The sequence below is a fragment of the Trematomus bernacchii genome, unplaced genomic scaffold, assembly GCF_902827165.1.
Source record: "Trematomus bernacchii unplaced genomic scaffold, fTreBer1.1, whole genome shotgun sequence".
Taxonomy (NCBI): domain Eukaryota; kingdom Metazoa; phylum Chordata; class Actinopteri; order Perciformes; family Nototheniidae; genus Trematomus; species Trematomus bernacchii.
The window spans coordinates 1127053-1146881 of record NW_022987608.1 but is presented as its reverse complement, the minus strand read 5'-3'; the positions used below and the strand labels follow the sequence as shown (position 1 = coordinate 1146881).

The window sequence follows — 19829 nt, the reverse complement described above, 5'->3', positions numbered from 1 at the left end:
CATTTTGGGTTACTTAATGTTACTTCATGTTAAGGCTAATAAAAATGACAAGGCTGTAATGCTAACTAACGTGCTAGCTACTAGCTAGGTAGCTAACTTGATCAAGCCACTCCTGGTCGTTTCATCAGACGGGAAGCAAAAGAACGAGCAAGACCCATTGCTGGTATAATAACAACCTGGTACTAAGCACACAGGCATCTTGTTAAAGTTATCTTATCTTAGCCAGCACCATATAGATAGATTATATCTATATTGCGCTGATCTTAGGTATCTGAATGGTGGAGGTAAACAATTGTGACATCACTTACGCGACTCTGGGATTTGTAGTCTTTCTAGTTACGTATTTTTCATAGTCTTATATTTCAACAGTTTTACGACAAACTGTGACTTTTTTGACATGGAAATGATTTTTTAAGATTGACAAACATCATATGTGTAATTCATGGCACAATTCAAACGGGATCGAAAGATAAGTTTTCTCTCCCCATTGACTTCAATGCATAACTTTTCCGGAATAAGGTCCCATACCCCGGAAGTAAGTGGGAGGGACTTCGCCACTCTATAGCTGAGGATTCTGGGTAGTGTAGTGTCTTCTACCATCCACACACTCCGAAAACATATTTGTTTCTCCGAATCGAAAGGGGAAAATACAAAAGCATTGTACACAATTTAAACCAATCAATGTTGTGTAATTAACAAGGATAATCTGGTGTTTTTGAGTTGATGAGTAGTGCAGATATCACTGTAAATAAAATCAATGGACAGTAAGGAGAATACTTACTTCCGGGTGTAAAATGCTCTGTTATCCAATGGGAATGGACGCTCAGCTCTTTGGGTCCGTAATACAATAAAGGGTACTTAATCAAATAGGAATATAATTATCTTTTAAATAACGTTAACTACAGGGAACAATCTCTTTGACACAGCTGAAGCTCTGGCCTTCCTTAAAAACGAACTAATTTAATAAAAATCACAGTTGTATTACTTACAATACATTGTTTTTTGAGAACAAACATTGGTGAATAATGCACCATAATACATTCTGACGAAAAATAAAAATTATTATGAATACAAATAAAATAAAAGAAGCCTCCTGTGAGTTACTACAAGCTATACAGTAGATTTTATCAACGTTTTATAGAATAAAAGCTCACTGCTGGACGTTGTAGAAATGCGTGTGTGCACCATGACAAAGGAGCCTCATTCACTTTACATTGGCGTTGTTTGCGTGGTGCAGACACGTAAATGTAACAAAGTTCGTGACTCCACCACGCAATGCAGTGTTAAGGAGTCGTGGTGGAGTCACGCATTCTGGTGAGATCAGGTTGGTCTCATTTGTTCAGAGACCGTAGCGCTCATTAAAAGTGCCAAAACGCCACTATGAGACAAAACACAAAGTGTTTGACCAAACATTCCCTCTCAAGTCAGAACTGAGGTCACACCAGGATCAAAATATCAAAATAAAACTAAATATCGTTCCAGGGCAGCCTAACCGAGGCTAACCAATGAGCACCTCCATGTGTGTATGAGAATGGCCCTGACACCATTTCAGCCCAGATTTAAACTCCTGGCAGGACAAGCTCCTGCTCAATTCTCACACTGAATTAAAAAAAAGTGAGTGATGGACTGTAATATAAGAGGGAAGGAAAGAGAAAGGCTTGGTATAGAGTAGAGATCCCAAGCTTTCAGAATATGTGCAGCAAGTGCATTTTGAAGCAGGTCAACACTTAGAAAACACCTGTTGTGTTTTTTGCAATAGGCGTTTAAAACATAATTCACATCTCTTTATTGGTCACCGTTTGTCCCAACAAGGTCTGACATTGATATGCATGATGTCTATGGAAAGGGCTCAGTCTGGGCTGTGCAATGATGTGTGAAACAAGGCTGAGGGACAAAGCTGGGAAACACCAAATTGACTTTGGGCGACAAGGAACGCGTTGTCGCCAGACAACGCAAGACGGCCGAATACGGCCTGGTGTGTCCGGGCCTTAAAACCCGGGATAAAACGGGGATGATCAAGATTTGCTGCCAATATGACGTAATATCGGAAATGTGGGCTGGCTTTACACCCACGGCCCTATCAGAAACAATGTGCAACGTTTTGGAAGTAATATGGTCTTTGTTTACAAGAGCAAGCATCGCTAACACTCAGATCTAACCTGTACTGGAGAGAATATGTGTAAAAAAGCAGGATATAAAAAGGTATCCACATTGTGGTAAACCCACAAGAGAAAAAGCATTTGAGCTCCATACTGTTTCAGAAATATCGTTGATGTGGTTTTTAACATGATATGGCGTTTCATCACGGCAGCATTTAGCTGAGTATCTCGGTAGAATTCTGAGCAGGCATAATCTCCCCCCTTTTTCTTTTTTTTAAAGCTAAGGACCCAGATTCAGCACTTCTCCAACAGGGCTGAAGGGAATGAGGCATGGCTAGAATGGGTGATCTGTTTGGTATTTTGAGCAAAACACTCCATAGACATGTTTTTTTTATAAATGTTTATATATCTGAGACCTATAATATATGCCTAACAAATAGCAAGATAGGAGATCTTTAAAGGATCTGCTGCTAACGTCTTGGTGTCAGACACCACAGCACACCTTCAGAGGTCTTTGAGTCCATCAACTAGACCTCTCAGGGCTGTTTTGGCCGCCAAAGGGGGAACTACACAATATTAAGCAGGTGGTCATAATGTTATGGCTTATCAGTGTATGTAATGTAAGGTTTTGAGACATTAGAAAAATGTAGGTGGGACATGTATTACAATGGTGGTTTGCACGTAAAGGTGATTATTGATATTAAAAAATGTCTATATTGCACATTGCAGTTGTATTGCACAAGATGCACAGTCTGTACAGTGTGGGGGGTCGTGGTGGTTGTAAAGTCTGACTGCTGCAGGTATCTCTCCGTGAGACAGCGGGGGTGCAGCAGGCAGGCTGTCCTGGAGGGGGTGGGACACATTGTCCACAGGGAGGACAGCTTGGCTGCCATTCTTCTGTCTCCCACCACCTCCACAGTGTGCAGAGGACTCCCCAGGACAGAGCTGACCTTCTTTACCAGTCAATTAGTCTCTTCCTGTCATCAGCCGAGCTGTACTGCCCCAGCAGACCCCATCATAAAAGCAGCAGGTGCAGTCTGCTCTGACCCTTCTTGTACAGAGCAGCAGAGTGATCAGTCCAGTCCAGTTTATTGTTCAGATGAACACCCAGGCTTTTGGAAGATTTTACAATCTCAATGTCCGCTCCCTGGATATTCATTATCCGTAATAGCCCCTTACATTGAGATTTTGCAACAGGGGGCGTTGGAACCCAAATGCAGCACACAGGAAACCGGGAACAGTTCGTAATGAAGTTTGATTTAAAAACTCAGCTGGTACAGAGCAGGGCAGGTATTGAACACAGAAATACAAACATGTCCAAGCAGAACAAACCAGTAGGAAGCAGGCAGAGTTGGTCGGGGCTTGGCAGAGGAACAGGAAACAAAGGTAATTTGCAAATGCAAATCACACCAACAGGAACAAGAGACACTGAGGCAAATTGCAGGACCAGGGGCAGAAGGCAGGTAGGTTTTAACTTTTCTCATCATCAACATTATCATTTATTTCAGCTAAACTGACTACTTCCTCTTTTTTTTGCTTGCGATATTTGCATGAAACGTTACATTCATTTGAATAGCTGTTCCGCAATGAAGACTTACTTCATTTCAGAAATTGGGACAGAGACCAACTTTCCTGCATTATCAGCATAAAAACCTGGAAAGGTAAGACACCTGATATATATGCTTAATATCTATTATTATTATTATCAACAAGCTCTCACACGGAAATCCAGATCTGCCTTCTACAGAACAGCATCTGATGAGGTAAGACACATTTATGAAGATTGTTTGAAGATTCATTTTTAATGACAACATGAAACCCAATTTGAGAATTGTAAATAAAACTATTGAAATATGGATGTTGCAGCTGGTAACTTTTGATTTGAAATACTCGATCGTTGTCCAATGCAGTTATGATTGATCAAAATCACAACAAAACCTATTGAAACTTGAAATTATTTTTAAATAGTCATCAGTGTGGAAAGTAAAGGACTGCACTCATGAAACTGTGTCTCAATTTATTAAACAAATCCCTGAAAAGTATTTTGTGTCAAGTACAACAAAATGGAGAGCCAACATTTGTCAATGTCTCATATGCACTTTATTTCTTCACAAAAAGTTGACACCTTAGGGAATTCCGAAATCTTTCTTAAGGAAGTAATTTCAATTGATGACAAGAACATAACAGTATTACAAAAAGGGTCCTAATATAGTTGAATACACATTATCTGCATATTACACATGTAGGTACAGTAAACTGTATATATATATCTGTGTGTGTATATATATATATATATATATATATGTCTGTGTAACCAGAAACTCATTTATGCTAAAAATCTTGTTTTTACAAAATGGCATCGCCTTTTAATGTGGTTACAGGTGCACAAACAAATAAAACATACGGAGCACCGAAACATTTTTTGTTTTATTTTTGTACAGCATTTTGTGTTAAGTGACATCACCATTAGTATGACGCTGAGAGGCGACAGCGTTAAAGCTAACGTTTGGTTCTTACTTACCAAGTTAAGATATCTTTGCTAATACTATGCTGATGATGATTTCACAAAGCATTGTGCACCGCTGCTGCTGGCTATTGCGTGCCCATGGCTGGTGCGCCCTGGTGAACGTATCGTTCATCATAAAAGCACATCATGGTCATTTCCGATCATCTGGTGTGTGTTGAGTTAGGAGTGGTTATTCCGTAGAAGCCTATTTGCATTGTAATCAGATCTAATGAAGGTGAACAGTGCCAGACTGTGCGTAACCGGCACTGCTCTGTGCGCGCTCCTGCAGCACTGCTCTGTGCGCGCTCCTGCAGCACATCTACTCGTGTGTCATTCTTTCTTTGTAGAGGCTCTACATGCTGCAAGGATTTCATTAAGTGAAGGAGCTTATTATACTATAAAGCAGCTTCAGGCAGCAAATACTGTAAGAATCACGCACATAATGTCGTAAACCAATGCAGACTGGGTTACTGGCTATCCTGCTGGAATTAAGAGTGTTAATTAACCCTGATACTGACAGGCTGTCAGGAGAGGGAGAGAGAGAGAGGAAAAGAGATGCCTCGTTTATTTCCCCTGTGTTATCAGAAGTTTCTGTAAACTGTTGAATCATGTAGTTCATCTACTTTTAGTAGTTTGTTTAAATGTTTTAATTATGTTGTTTTTGTTTGTAGAAGTGCATCATTCCTTGATTTATTGTAAAATGAATCTGAACTTTTTGATCTGTTATGATGATAAACTGAAGCAATTTCTAAATTAACCCAATGAACTGAGTTTTAAATCGTCCTACTTAGTTTATAAGGAAATTATGAAGAGGAACAAATTAAATGATTTGAAAATGATATCTATGTAGGTGCTGACGCTGTTGGCGGTTCTAGTGTTAACAGACATGTAAATTAAATATGTGTAATGGCAAATGCCATATATGATTTTCTTACCTGGAATTCTGCCTTTTTGAACAGACTGACTGAGTCCTAGCTATATTGTCTGCAGTTCTAGGGTTAATATGAATCTAATATGATTGTCATCGGTTTAAATTAGATTTCAAATGATTAACTGTGTATGTAATGAAGATCATAGTGTGGGTTGAATCCATTTTCATAACCACTGTCTTTTAACTGATTTAAATGCGGAAACTGGGCTTATTCATCAACATTTTGTATGACTTGACTTGACTTGACTTGACCTGAGCAATGACTTGACTTGACTTGACTTGACCTGAGCAATGACTTGACTTGACTCACTTGACTCTCACCACAGTGACTTGGGACTTGCTTGATACTTGTAGGTCAAGACTTGAGACTTGCTCATGACTTGCACATGTAGGACTTACTAAGAATAGATGCTATAGTGGTTGGATGAGGGAAGTGTGTACAGTAGCTTCACGGGAAAAGTGGCAATGTTAAGCATATTACAAACAGACAGATGAGTGTGTGGTTTTGCACGAATGTCCCACAATGTAATCATCAAAGTGTTCTCAAAGCTGGTAAAGGTGCAGCTAGTTTGAATGACTTTGTATACTGCAGGGTAGCTTGTGAATTTACTCCAGGTGGAACTAAAGTCTGATTTAACACTTGATTATATTTCACATCATTCATCCACATCTGTAAAGTAACTAAAGGTATTAAATACATGTAGTGGAGGAAAAGTACACCATTTACCTCTGAACTAGTGGAGTAGAAATGAAGCTCAGCGTAAGTTCAATCAGGAAGACCAAGCTCTTCATTCAGATTACACTCTCCTTCCTCATTAAGTGATCGGGGGCGTCTCTCCCCAGCTAACCAATCTCTCCTCTCTCCATTCTCACAAGCCTATCATAGCTCCCGCTAATCCCTTTATATCTGCTCTTCCCTCTGTCAGCTGTCATTTCAGGTGACAAAACGCAACCCTCCTCCACCCCTTTCGCCTCCCGTCTCCTTCAGGACCAAGCTAAACCTTCTCCCTTCAGTCCGTTCCCACCTACTTATCACCACCATCAGTGTCTAGACCCCGGGGGGTTTCATCGGAGCGGTTCTTCCCCCTGCTGAATGATTATCCTGCAAACTGGGGCCTAATCGCCAAACACCATTCCATTCTCCTGTTATAATTGTGGCAATCATTATTACATTCATATTATGTGTCCCGGTAATAAATATGTATTCCATACATCAACGTCTCTCCTGATTGAAGTACAAAGTAGCATAACATGGAGATACTTGAGTGAAGACAAGTACCTCCAAATTGTAATTAAATACAGTACTTGAGTAAATCTACTTAGTTACTTCCAACCTCTGCTTGTTTTGGGGCCGTTTTTAAATCCTGGACAAATGGAGAGTAAGTGAGAAGATGTTATTATGTTATTTAGTTATTTAGCCTAAGCTTTATGGAGCTAAATAAGTGTCTGATTGAGAGGAAGCTGCTTTATATTCTCTCTGTATCAGACGTGGGACGAGGGTCTTGCCATCACTGCAGCAGCGTGGGCGAGGAACTGTTTGTTTGTACACAACGTACACCTCGAAGATGTCCGCCGTGTGCATCCTACCTTCTCCTCTGTGGGAGAAAACCTCTGGGCTGGATCCCCAGCGTCACATTTCAACGTGACGACAGCGATCAAAAGTTGGGTGGATGAAGTACACAAATACGACTTCGACCAAAACAGATGCTCAGGCGTCTGTGGCCACTACACACAGGCATATTCAATATATACATATATATATATATATTAGGGCTGTCAGTCGATTAAAATAGTTAATCGCGATTAATCGCAAATTAATCGCACATTTTTTATCTGTTCTAAATGTACCTTAGAGCAGTGGCGAGCCGTTAGGGCCCTCTAGGCCCTCTGTGAGGGCCTAAGATATTCCAAAAAATAATATTTAAAAACATTAAAAATATATATATTTTTTTTAAATATATATTTTTTTAATATTATTTTTGTTATATTTTTCATTAGTTTTACCGAAAAAAAACTTGATTTAATAAAATAACATTTCCAAAGAAATAAATCCTTCGAATCTGCCTGTTCAGTCTCTGTTTGAATGTCAGTTACTATAGCGGGCCTCTCTGCGATTCACAGAGGGCCCGCTATAGTAACTGAACGAGAGAGTAATGTCAAATGACAGTACAATTGACCAATCATATCTTCCCTCTAAATGGGTGGGTTTTATTATCGCGGACTTTATGACGAGTTCCGCCCGCTGTGAAACTGTTCTTGTTTCCATAGCAACAACAACTTCCTGTCAACAGCGTGAACTCGCCTTCAAAATAAAAGCATGCCAAATTACACTTAAGACATACAACTGCAATGAAAGTAACAAACACAATGCAATATCATTTTCAATGTCAAAGAACACAAATTGGGTTCACAGGTGTTGTTTTGTGTGGTAGAGGGTCGCTGTCATTGATGCGTTTTGCACCCTGGGCCGTTGTTTTGATATTCCGCTGAAGTATACGCTGTGACGTAATAATGTCTTTTTTTCGAAGGAAGGGGTGGGGGTCAGAGGGCCTAGGTATAAAGCTCACGGCTCGCCACTGCCTTAGAGGGATATCTTTCAAGTTTTTAATACTCTTATCAACATATGAGTGGACAAATATGCTTTATATATTTGTTTATTATCATTTGAACAATGACAAATATTCTCATGAATATTAAACACAACAACCTGAACATTACAAATATTCGCCTCAATTCAACCTGGAACCTCTCTCATACAATAATACTCTGTGTGTGTGTGTGTGTGTGTGTGTGTGTGTGTGTGTGTGTGTGTGTGTGTGTGTGTGTGTGTGTGTGTGTGTGTGTGTGTGTGTGTGTGTGTGTGTGTGTGTGTGTGGACACTGTGATGGATCGTTGGAGCTATGTGCAGTAGAGATGGCAAATCCGGATCATTTTACGGACTCAGGGTCTTCTGAGTCAGTCATTGAAGAGATCCGGATCATACGAGTCATTTGAGTCATATGAGTCAGCATGACCAAGACCGTAGAAATCCTATTGGTGAAACCGAAAAGTTGTTGCATTTCACGAGCATATTATTATTCCATATATTTTGAATATACATATATATATTTGTATATATATATATATAATATCTGCATGTATATTTTCTATTTCGACATGTATATTTTATATTTTATTTTATTTTTATTTCTATTCTTGCATATTTTGTAGTTTTGTTTTATTGTAAAATGCCTTATGCTGCTGTAACAACAACAATTTCCCAATTTGGGATCAATAAAGTACTATCTATCTATCTATCTATTAAACTGACGTTATATTAACCTCCGCTACACAGTGTATTTTGCTTTAATAAAAAATGTTGATCACAAAAAAAAGGGTTATTTTGCGATTTGGCAAATCTGAGTCTGCGAGTCTGCTCTGCTGTGTGTTGCACACACAGTGAGTCAGGATTTGCGAATCCGAGTCTGCTGTGGACTCGTGCATGAGGACGAGTCTGCTGGATCTCTGGATCTGCTGCTATATGGTTACGGCTCCGAGTCCGCACGAGTCTGATCCGCTGTGTGTTGCAGCGAGTCAGGATTTGCGAATCTGCGAATCTGCGAGTCTGCTGTTGGAGCCGTCGGCTCCTCTGAGTCCCCACGAGTCTGCAGGAAGTTCCACTGATCTGCGTCCCCTCCCCTGAGCCAAACGATCACTTCTGGCAGCTATCCTGTATACTTGCTAAAGGGTAGGTAGATGGACTTGGGGTACGTTGTAATGTGATTTTACATGTTATAAAGAGAGTAGCGAGTGACGCACTTTATAGTTTTAATTTGTACGTCACACCAAGTGTGGGACTCAAGGACTCGGGTTAATGGAGAGGGGAGACTCGTCATGACCAGCTCATTTCTAGGATCCGGGTTAATGATCCGGATGAATCAGGACTCGCCCATCTCTAATGTGCAGCTCAAGGCATATATGCTCGAACGTGTGCTGCCTGGACGCTGCAATCATGTTGCGCGCACTATCCGTGCTGAGTGTGCTGACTTTTCGTACAATGTCCCACTGTCTGGCTACCTGCATAAAGTCAAGTGCTCGGCGCAGTTGTCGGCGAAATGTCATTGAAACAGCTCCTTATATCCGTTAGCGCAGCTAGCTAGCACCAGATGCTAACAACAACAACACGTAAGGTGTGCCTCGCTCGCGCGAGTCGCGCCACACATACACACTCCCTCCCGGTCCTCCCGATGGCCAGTCCGGGCCTGCCAGTGAGCGTGGAAGTGTGGTCTGCCACAAGCGGGCAGCAGGAGCGGGGCTGTCAGCATCAGCTTGTCGATGGTATTTTACACTCGATGCGCTCTGAAACTACGGCGGCCGAGGACAAAAAATACACATGCGTTAATCGCGTTAAAATAATTAGTGGCGTTAATTTTTTTTTGCGTTAACGCGTTATTAACGCGTTAACTTGACAGCCCTAATATATATATATATATATATATATATATATATATATATATATACAGTGGTGTAATGTACTGTACCTAAATAAAACATGTAGGTACTTTGTTACTTTATATTACATATTTAGGTACTAGTTACTTTGTAGATGTAGGTAATAATAGAAAATATAAATCCACATTATTATAGGCTACCCAGTAGTGTGTAAAGTAATTCAAATAAACCCCACCTTTACTAAGTGCAACATTTAAGGGAAGAACAAATGAATGCACAAATAATTTGTATAAAATCAATCAAATAATTAAAAGATAACTAGTGCTTAAAATAGACCAATCTGCACAATGACTACTTTTACTTTTGGTACTTTAAGTATATTTTGATGTGAATACTTTTGTACTTTTACTTAAGTAACATTTTGAAGACAGTACTTTTATTTATAACATAGTATTCCACTCTGGTACTTCTACTTTTACTCAAGTACAAGATCTGAGTACTTCTACTTTTACTCAAGTACAATATCTGAGTACTTCTCCCACCTCTACTGGCTGCTATCTCTTATTTAGACTATTCAAATACTGTAACACAATCTTTAAAAACTGTGCAATATATACTTTTATTTTCACTGTCCGGCTGCTATCACACTATTTCTACATGCTACACTTATTTTAATAATATTGCTACTTCACCTTCTCCCATATTTGATGCATGCCTCTCTAACAAATACATGTCCCCTCTTTAGGACTAAGGAAGTATTCTGATGTGCACACTTCTGTAGAAACAAAGATCGTTCCTTTTGGGGAAATGTTTTTCAAGAGATCGCATGAGGCAACAAGCAAAGAGGAACTGGTTGTGATGTTTTTATATTTAGTCACACATTTTAACCCTTTGCTCGGAAGTCCTTCAGGTTGTGTGGGCGAGCAGCTACAAGGTTGGCTGTGCCGTGCAGCTGTGCCCGAACGGAGTCGAACGCACAAGCTTTGCTTCTAGAGAGGGGGCTATCTTTGTGTGCAACTATGCTACTAGGTAAGTACAACAGAAAAACAGTTGAAGTCACTCCAACAGTGATATTTATAAAGAAAACATATTTAAAAAGGCCCTTTCCTGTAGTGTGTTCTATAGGTTTGTGCGCATGCAGATGGTCTGCTAAGGCTAAAATCCCACATTTCTGGAACATAGCAACATCACTATGTAACACTCGTGCTTCAACACATTGTGCGTGATAGGCTAAGGGGCGGGACTTCTCTAAGAGGTTGACCAATCACAACAGAGCCGGCCAGCTAACCAATCAGAGCAGACGGGGCTCTGGTTTCTGACAGAGGGTGAAAAGAGGTGCTGCAGAACAGACAGTATGAGAAAGATAAAGAGCTTTTTGAACATTAAAGCATGGAGACATGTCCCAGTAGAGACACTACATACTGATATACACCTGAACATCAGCAGGAGAGGACTCTTTAAATTAGAGACACTACATACTGATATACACCTGAACATCAGCAGGAGAGGACTCTTTAAAGTAGAGACACTACATACTGATATACACCTGAACATCAGCAGGAGAGGACTCTTTAAAGTAGAGACACTACATACTGATATACACCTGAACATCAGCAGGAGAGGACTCTTTAAAGTAGAGACACTACATACTGATATACACCTGAACATCAGCAGGAGAGGACTCTTTAAAGTAGAGACACTACATACTGATATACACCTGAACATCAGCAGGAGAGGACTCTTTAAAGTAGAGACACTACATACTGATATACACCTGAACATCAGCAGGAGAGGACTCTTTAAAGTAGAGACACTACATACTGATATACACCTGAACATCAGCAGGAGAGGACTCTTTAAAGTAGAGACACTACATACTGATATACACCTGAACATCAGCAGGAGAGGACTCTTTAAAGTAGAGACACTACATACTGATATACACCTGAACATCAGCAGGAGAGGACTCTTTAAAGTAGAGACACTACATACTGATATTATATACACCTGAAAAGGAGCAGGAGAGGACTCTTTAAGTAAAAAGGGAGACTGAGCTTGAGATAGTGATGGAGTCATGAGAGAAAGTTGGGATGGTCGTTACTTTCAAAATGCACTTGTGGTCAGAAAGAGAGTCATGTGATACGTTTCTCATTATTGAACAATAACCCAGTAAATCCACAACATACATTACAGTGTATGATCATTTCACGCTCAATGGTTGCCCCTTTTTTTCTTTTGATGTTGTTGTTTTCCCAGTAGACTTGTGTAGTAAGTATAGATGTTATAGTGGTTGGATGGGGGAAGTGTGTACAGAAGCAACATGGGAAAGTGGCAATGTTAAGCATATTAAAAACAGACAGACGAGTGTGTGGTTTTGCACTAATGTCCCAATGAATCACGGACATTAAAAAACAAAAATGTAATACATTTCAAATAGAGGTTAGGCCACTACCCACAGAACGAGCAGTTTGACAACCCCAGCAACATTACCATATCTAAAACGGGAGAATAAAATGATGGCAAAGTGAAAAACAAAAAGCAGATTTTCTTGTCGGCCTGGATTATTAAACACTCAGGTGTGTTCGGACTCACTTCCAGAAAACCCTTCAAAGAGGTTTGTTATTGAATGTTTGGAGGAACACAACAGGGCGCGGTCATCCATCAATCCACCTGCACGTGACATGCGGTTCATGGTAGGCATCATTGGTATTTAATCATCATCTTTCTCACACGGATGACTAACTGACAGACGTGCAGTGATTAAATGAATTCATCGACACCTGTTATGACCTGGCTCAAAAGGCCACAACAAAGAGGAGACACACCATATCAACGGTTTAACAAAATATGTTCATTAAAGCAAGTGGTTCAAATTAGCCAAATGAATTAAGTGCAAAACAAGTAAAGCATGAGGTGTGGATGTCAGTGATATCAGTAGTGTAAATGCAGGGTGAGGCTTGCATGGACATGTATGAGTGTGAGAGTGTTGCAAGTGCACAAAGTATAGCAACTGAAGAAACTCATAGCATACTCAACCGAAACCAGGTGCCTGTAGGGGAGAGCAGAGGGAAGACAGAGGCCGTTTCTCAATCGCGAGGATGCTGGCTTGGTAGCACAGCCGAGCCGAGCATCTTGCTTCAGAAGCAAGGCAAGAATACTTCCTGGCATTCGGAAAACAAAGAGTGGAACAGGCTAGCAAGTGTGCAGGTGTGCGTCATATGAGAGGCCCCGCATTACATCTTCCGCCACAGATTTGGGGAAATTGGTCCATGCGCAAAGCATTGTGGGGATTTTAACACTAGAACCGCCAGAGATTTTTTATACCTAAAACCGCCACCTGGGTCAAATTGACCCGCTATTAGAATGCATTGATTTTCAAGGTAAAATGTTCTTTTATTGAACAGAGAGTTTTGATCGCACAGGGATGAAACGTATACCAATATAATCTGTGGACTCTCAGGGCTCGACATTATAAATGGCCCGCTGGGCCGGAAGCATTATTTAGACACCGCGGCCAGCATAACGTACTTTCAACTCGCCCCACAGCTGTTTGCTGCGGAGCGCAGTGCGAGCAGTCTCCCGTGAGCGGGAGCACACTCCTTCACTACAGACTCTCTCTCTCTCTCTCTCTCTCTCTCTCTCTCTCTCTCTCTCTCTATCTCTCTCTTCTCTCTCTCTCTCTCTCTCTCTCTCTCTCTCTCTATCTCTCTCTCTCTCTCTCTCTCTCTCTCTCTCTCTCTCTCTCTCTCTCTCTCTCTCTCTCAATCTATCTATCCATCTATCTCTCTCTCTCTCAATCTATCTCTCAATCTATAAGGAGGAACCGCAGTAGACAAAAGGCGTTGCTATAGCAACACGTCATGTTTATATGAAAAGGGGTGGGGTCAATATGACCCGCTTGGCGGAAATAGGTATAAATGGCAATTTTTTGGGTGATTTCTTCAATCTGACTTCATATTGACAATGTTTAACAACAGAGGGTGGTACATAACACACTTTCAGGAAAAGTCACGGACTGGGAGACTTTAATATTTTATTGAAAAAAAGTTACATCAAATATAAAACAGCTCGGGGTCAAATTGACCCCGTTGGTGGTTCTAGTGTTAAGGACGCAAAGTCTACCCATGTGCAGCCTCGAAATTTCCCCCAAACCAAGGACGCGGCCTCGGTGGAATTCCAAGTATGCTGGAGATTGGAACAGTCCTTTGGCTGTTTTGGTAGCCTTACTGACTGATCTCTACTTGTGTTCATTGGACACTGGATATTAAGCATATCAAGTGTCTTACCTTACAGTACCTAACTAGTTATCCCTGTTGTAAGGCCCTAGCCAGCATGTTGATGTTTTTGTTATCATTCCTGTTTCTATTTTTGTTTCTCTCATTTCAGTTTCAGCTTTCTTGCACTTGATTGAACTCCACCTGCTTTTCATCCTCAGCTGTGCCCCATTATCATCTCTCCCCCTGTCTATTTAGTCTGCGTCCACATTCCCCTCAGAGCCAGTTCGTCTTTGGTATTCCTAGCGTTCCAGCAGTGTTTATTCCAAGTATCTCAATTCCACGTGTACCTGACCCAGCTTCGTGTCCTGACCCTGTTCCTGCCTAATCCTCGTCTGTTTTGGTAGCCTTACTGACTGTAGCAAGATGCTACATCTGAGGTATCCTAATGTCATTCATGGTACAATCTAATTTGAAATGGAGTTGTTTATGGCGCAGAGAACAGCAATGGCCTTCATTGTTTAAGCTATGAAAGGTGCTTCCACCTATTTCACAATTAGACAGTTTACACATCCAAAAAACAAACAAAGAAGCAGGAGGCAGAAAGCAGAGTTTATTCAGAGGTCACCCTCCTGTTGCAGGATAAAGTAAAAAAAGATAATTCCGTAATTCAATACTCACACAGATAAACACAATTCTAAATATACATACACATGTACATACATACACCCATTTGCAGGGTGAAAATAAAATAATGAATTAAACAAAAAATTCCTACAAGTCCATGTTCAGATAACAAGACAGTTTCATTTCTCATCCTATTTTTACGTAAACTGATAATTAAGATAATCATGATAATAGTCATTGTTATAGTATTTATAATTATAATTAATATTATTATCACTATTTCCATTATCATATAATCATATCAACTTTTTTTTGTCTATTTGTAAGTTAATCCAATGACCGGATAAGGATAAAAACAAGTGAGGGTTTGACAGAGAGAAAGGATGTCTGTCATCTGATACTGGTGCATTGCTGCAACTTATAATGCATCCTTTGTTTGGGCCATAGCCAGCACATGGTTTTACGGAAGCATAAAGCAAACAACTCCTGATCCAACTCAGAGAAGCACATTCAAACCTGCCTCTTGATGATTCATTATATTCCATCATGACTTTTTTTTAAATAAATAAGGGAAGGGAACTGTAGCTTATTATTCCATTTGTCTATTTATTGTGTAAAGCAAGAATTTGCTTAATGCAGTTTTGTTTTTTTATAAAAGAAAGTGTCCCCACCACTTTTTCGAACAAAGTGTCATAACATTTAAATTAAAAGCCACGCCTTGATGCTTTGTGAAACTGTGCACAAAAGGCCAGGGTGTGTTTTGGCATCATGGGTAACATCAACATGAAAGTCATGGACATTTCCCCCACCTTGGTGAACAGAATGTTCTGGTTTTAGTTGTTGTGACGTGCCCCTATCCTGTTCTTTTCTCTTGTCCTTTGTCTGACTGCAGATAATCAAAGGCGAGAATTTAGTTCTCGTCAAACAGTTATCATCAAATATGTATTGAAATGCTAAAGCTGCCGTGATGTGGAAAAAAGCAGACAAACAGGTGAATGTTGCTCAGTGTTGCGGTAATCCATTCTCTCGCAATTTTATTATATGGTTATATGCTATGACTCAAAGAAGTCTATAATATCAATAACAATCTGTAGACTCATATATATACTCTGGGAGAACTGGTTTTATGGGGAGCCCAGTCTCCATTTGAAGTTTCTATTTCCTTGTACATTGAGAAGAGACACTGGGCATGTTTCTATAATATCACTGTGGTGGAAATTCCACACTTAATCACCTTTTGGTAAGAAATGAACAAATCTACAAGTTCAAACCAAGGTTGTGTTATTTAATGAAAAGATAAAGCATTTAACAGAATCTATTTCCAGCTTGAAGGACAGATAACCCTGCACCAATGTGTGCTACAGAGATCTGAACAGAAAAGCAAGCACTTTATTCTGGAAAAGAGGAAAAGGGAAGGTCTCAGCCAATCAATTTACATTAGAGGCTATTGAAATGTTGGCCAGATGAGAAAAGTACAATTACAAACCTAACATCAATATGATAACTTGATAACAATGGTCAACAGCTAAACAGTCTAAATTGACTCGTGATATATTTCTACAATAATAACAATCAAATGCTTTTTTTCACTGGCGTCAGAAATTCCTCCTTGAATGACCCTGACACACCACAGTTCAGGAACTTTTAACTTTTAAATTGATTACCTGTGTCTTTGGTCATGGTCTATATTTTGTCTCTCTACAGATGGCTGTTGGTAACAGAGGAACTCTTCAGACTGCATTTATTGGGTGTGTGTAGGTGGCCTGTGTATTATTATCATACACATATTATGAATATCATCATCATACAACCCATAATGTTCTAAAAGGAGTCTTCAAACAACGTAGTCCAATGCCTCCACAAACAAAGAGGTAAAGTGTGTGTGTGTGTGTGTGTGCACTGAAAAAAAAGTGGAGTGACATTTACTTAGAAAAACCTCTGTAACAATATTCCACGCAGAAATTGTAAGTAAATTTAACAACCTATATTTCAAGTAAATTCTACTTACAGTTCAGAAGTGTTTCTAACAACAGGTACACAAGTAAACTTTACTGTGCTTTCTGTTTTTGTTATTTAAGTGTACTCACTATTGCATAGTATTTTTTACTTAAATATATAAGTAATATTTACATAATATTTCTTCTTCTATTTAATTTTACTCACTATTGCATAGTATTTTTTACTTAAATATATAAGTAATATTTACATAATATTTCGTCTTCTATTTAAGTGTACTCACTATTGCATAGTATTTTTTACTTAAATATATAAGTAATATTTACATAATATTTCGTCTTCTATTTAAGTGTACTCACTATTGCATAGTATTTTTTACTTAAATATATAAGTAATATTTACATAATATGTATTCTACCTTTAACAGCAATACCCTGTTAAATATGGGCATACAAAACATGAAACAATGTACTCTTTAAAACAGCAACTTTATGTTTTGAAACACTGGTACCAGCCAGGACTAAGCAACAGTTTACAATGGTTTAAACATATGCAATCTGGTGCACACAGCACCTACATCGGTGCAGCTAAACAGAATGGTTAGAACACTTTTTACCGATAGTCTCAGTGAAGATGAAACATTCTTAAAACAACATTCTCTGGCTGATCCTGAGGACAGAATTCACAGTGATCTATTTCAGTACATCTCAGATAAAATGTCCAATGACATTTACAAAAGTGTCATTTTTATGGAATAGGATTAGGGCCATGCTCAAAACATTAATTATTTTAGTTTTCAAGTCAGAATTCCGACTTAAAAAAAATAAATCACATGTGGCCCTGATCATATTCAGCACATCTATACAGTACAATGACTTTGCAAGAAAACTAAGTGCAATCACTCATCCCTGACATCCCTTGCTTTTAGTGTTATAGACAGGGGTGCACATAACTGGTACGCAGGTACGCATGCGCGGCAACAATCTGAAATGCGTACCGTCACATGTGTCACAAAGCGCATTTGCGTACCGACGTACATGTGAAGCTTTTCCAGAAGGCGGTTAGATCACCGTGTCTCCGTGTGCACAGACAGGGCTGCTGTTAACGTCGGTCTGTACAGCAGCCCTGCGCTAAAACAGCTGATCACAACGTGCACACTCTGTAGCTCCGAAGCTCTGTACTCCACTACCCCCCCCCCCCCCGTTGACAATCGCCAGAAGTTGGAGTACCAAACACTGACTCCAGGTACTCATCTGAGTACCTCACTGAGAAAGTTGTGTGCACCCCTGGTTATAGAGAATAATTACACAATATGAAGTTGTACAGTGGCCCTGAGAATTCAACGCACTCAAGAAAACATACAAAACACAATCAAATGAAGAAAAAATCTTCACCAATTTGACAAGTGCCTCATTGAGCTGCAAATACTCAAAGCACAACAAATGAAACTGTTTCCAGGGGAAACTAAAAAGTGCTGTGTCAAGAACCCCCTAAACAAGGTTTTGAAACATTATCTTAACAATATACAAAACATGTAGTTGTACAAAGTGGGCTCAGGCAAATCATATGAAAAAGGTCACTGTTGCTAGACACCATAAATACCAAGTATTTCCTCTGAACTGCAAGTTGAAGAAACACCTTTGCATACACTTAGGCTACAAGTTTGTTGCACAATGCATGGACTTTTGGAGACATCTTCAGGACATTTAGCTCAAGAAAGAGCTTCTGAAATACCTCAAAAGTGTATTTCATCTTCGGTGGATAACTTAAGTTCATTGCATATATGAAGCCCATGAGCAGAAGGCAAGCCTTTGACACACATCTGCAGTCATCAAGAACCTCACTTCCCTCGATGATGATGGACACATCGGCAGGGCCTTCGTGTGCTGCACTTCCACGGAGGACAACTATTTTCATGACGTGCTCAGCATAGTCCTCTCTGACGATTTCTTTGCTCACATCCTGTCAAAACATGTGAATTGGTGTTGAGATACACTATACTGTACATGTTTTCTTTTAAGTGACTGAATATGCAAAAGGTGATTCATTAGGTTAAAGTGCTGAACAATCAATCAAAATGTTATCGAAACTGCAATATTGCCTACAACAATTTTCAAATCGCAGCAGGTGCGATATTTGTAAAAGGAAAAATGTGTGTCAAAGTAGCATTTTAAATGTAATATTGTCGTGCTGCAGAGATGCCTACACATCATATTCTACAGTCTAAAGAAAACATTTTTGTTTGCTACAAATCCTCGCAAAAATCACACCATGATCATTTAAAAAGGTTTCAATGAAAATGAGAATAATGATGATCATTTCCTGATATCGCAATTGCAATATCAGTTAAAATAATTGCAATTACATCTTTTTTTTTTAATCGTTCAGCCCTAGTATTTAACTAACTATTGATTTTATAGTTCCTTTCCTTTTGTAGATAAAGACGAGGTAAGTTATGTAGGGAATTTGTAGTCACTTTTTATTTCTTGGTTTAAAAAAGCTGCTCTGTTCCAAGCAGGAAGTAAAAGCTGGTATAGTACTGGATTCAGTTTAGCAAAAATGAGGTGGGATCGGAGGTTTAAAGGCTCAAATCTTCAATTCTACTGAAAACCAAATTATGAATCAGAATGTAAAAAAAGATCATTAGAGAAAGAATGAAAAAAAGAATGAATGGAATAAAGTAAAATGTTTGCTTTTATTTTAAATATATTAAATACCAATTTATTTCATCTAAATGTTAAACTTAATTAAAAAGACATGCCTTTTCCACATACTAGCATGAGTCACTAACCTGTAGAGATATCCATTTACAAATATTGAAGAACAGACAACATGTTTATGGATACAACAATCATCAGAACATTTACCTGGTAGTCTTTGATGAGTTCCTCTGTAGACTCTCCAAGGAACTCCATCAAGCAGCGGATGATGGCATCTCGTCTATCTTCTACATGTAGCTGTTAAAACAGACAAGTACATTATTGTAGAGAGAAAGCAAAAGATGTTGCGTAATGGTCAATTGAACCTGCTACAAAAGAAGGCACCAACTAGGTGCAAGGATGCAA

The 19829-nt window shown here is 39.4% G+C and overlaps 1 protein-coding gene across 2 annotated transcripts in view; it reads left to right on the top strand.

Annotated features, from left to right (window-relative positions):
• LOC117483291 (glioma pathogenesis-related protein 1-like) overlaps window positions 1-16701 on the top strand; it is a 73513-nt gene extending 56812 nt beyond the window's left edge. Inside the window, exons 2-4 of one of the 2 annotated variants that reach the window (XM_034131561.1) lie at window positions 7023-7271; window positions 10878-10996; window positions 16513-16701. In XM_034131561.1, the coding sequence (XP_033987452.1) occupies window positions 7023-7271; window positions 10878-10996; window positions 16513-16633 (489 nt within the window). In that variant the 3' untranslated portion in view covers window positions 16634-16701. Of the gene's footprint in view, window positions 1-7022; window positions 7272-10877; window positions 10997-12565; window positions 13115-16512 lie in introns of those variants that run through there. The other variant, XM_034131563.1, reaches the window with a different exon arrangement.
• The last annotated feature ends 3128 nt before the right edge of the window (window positions 16702-19829 follow it).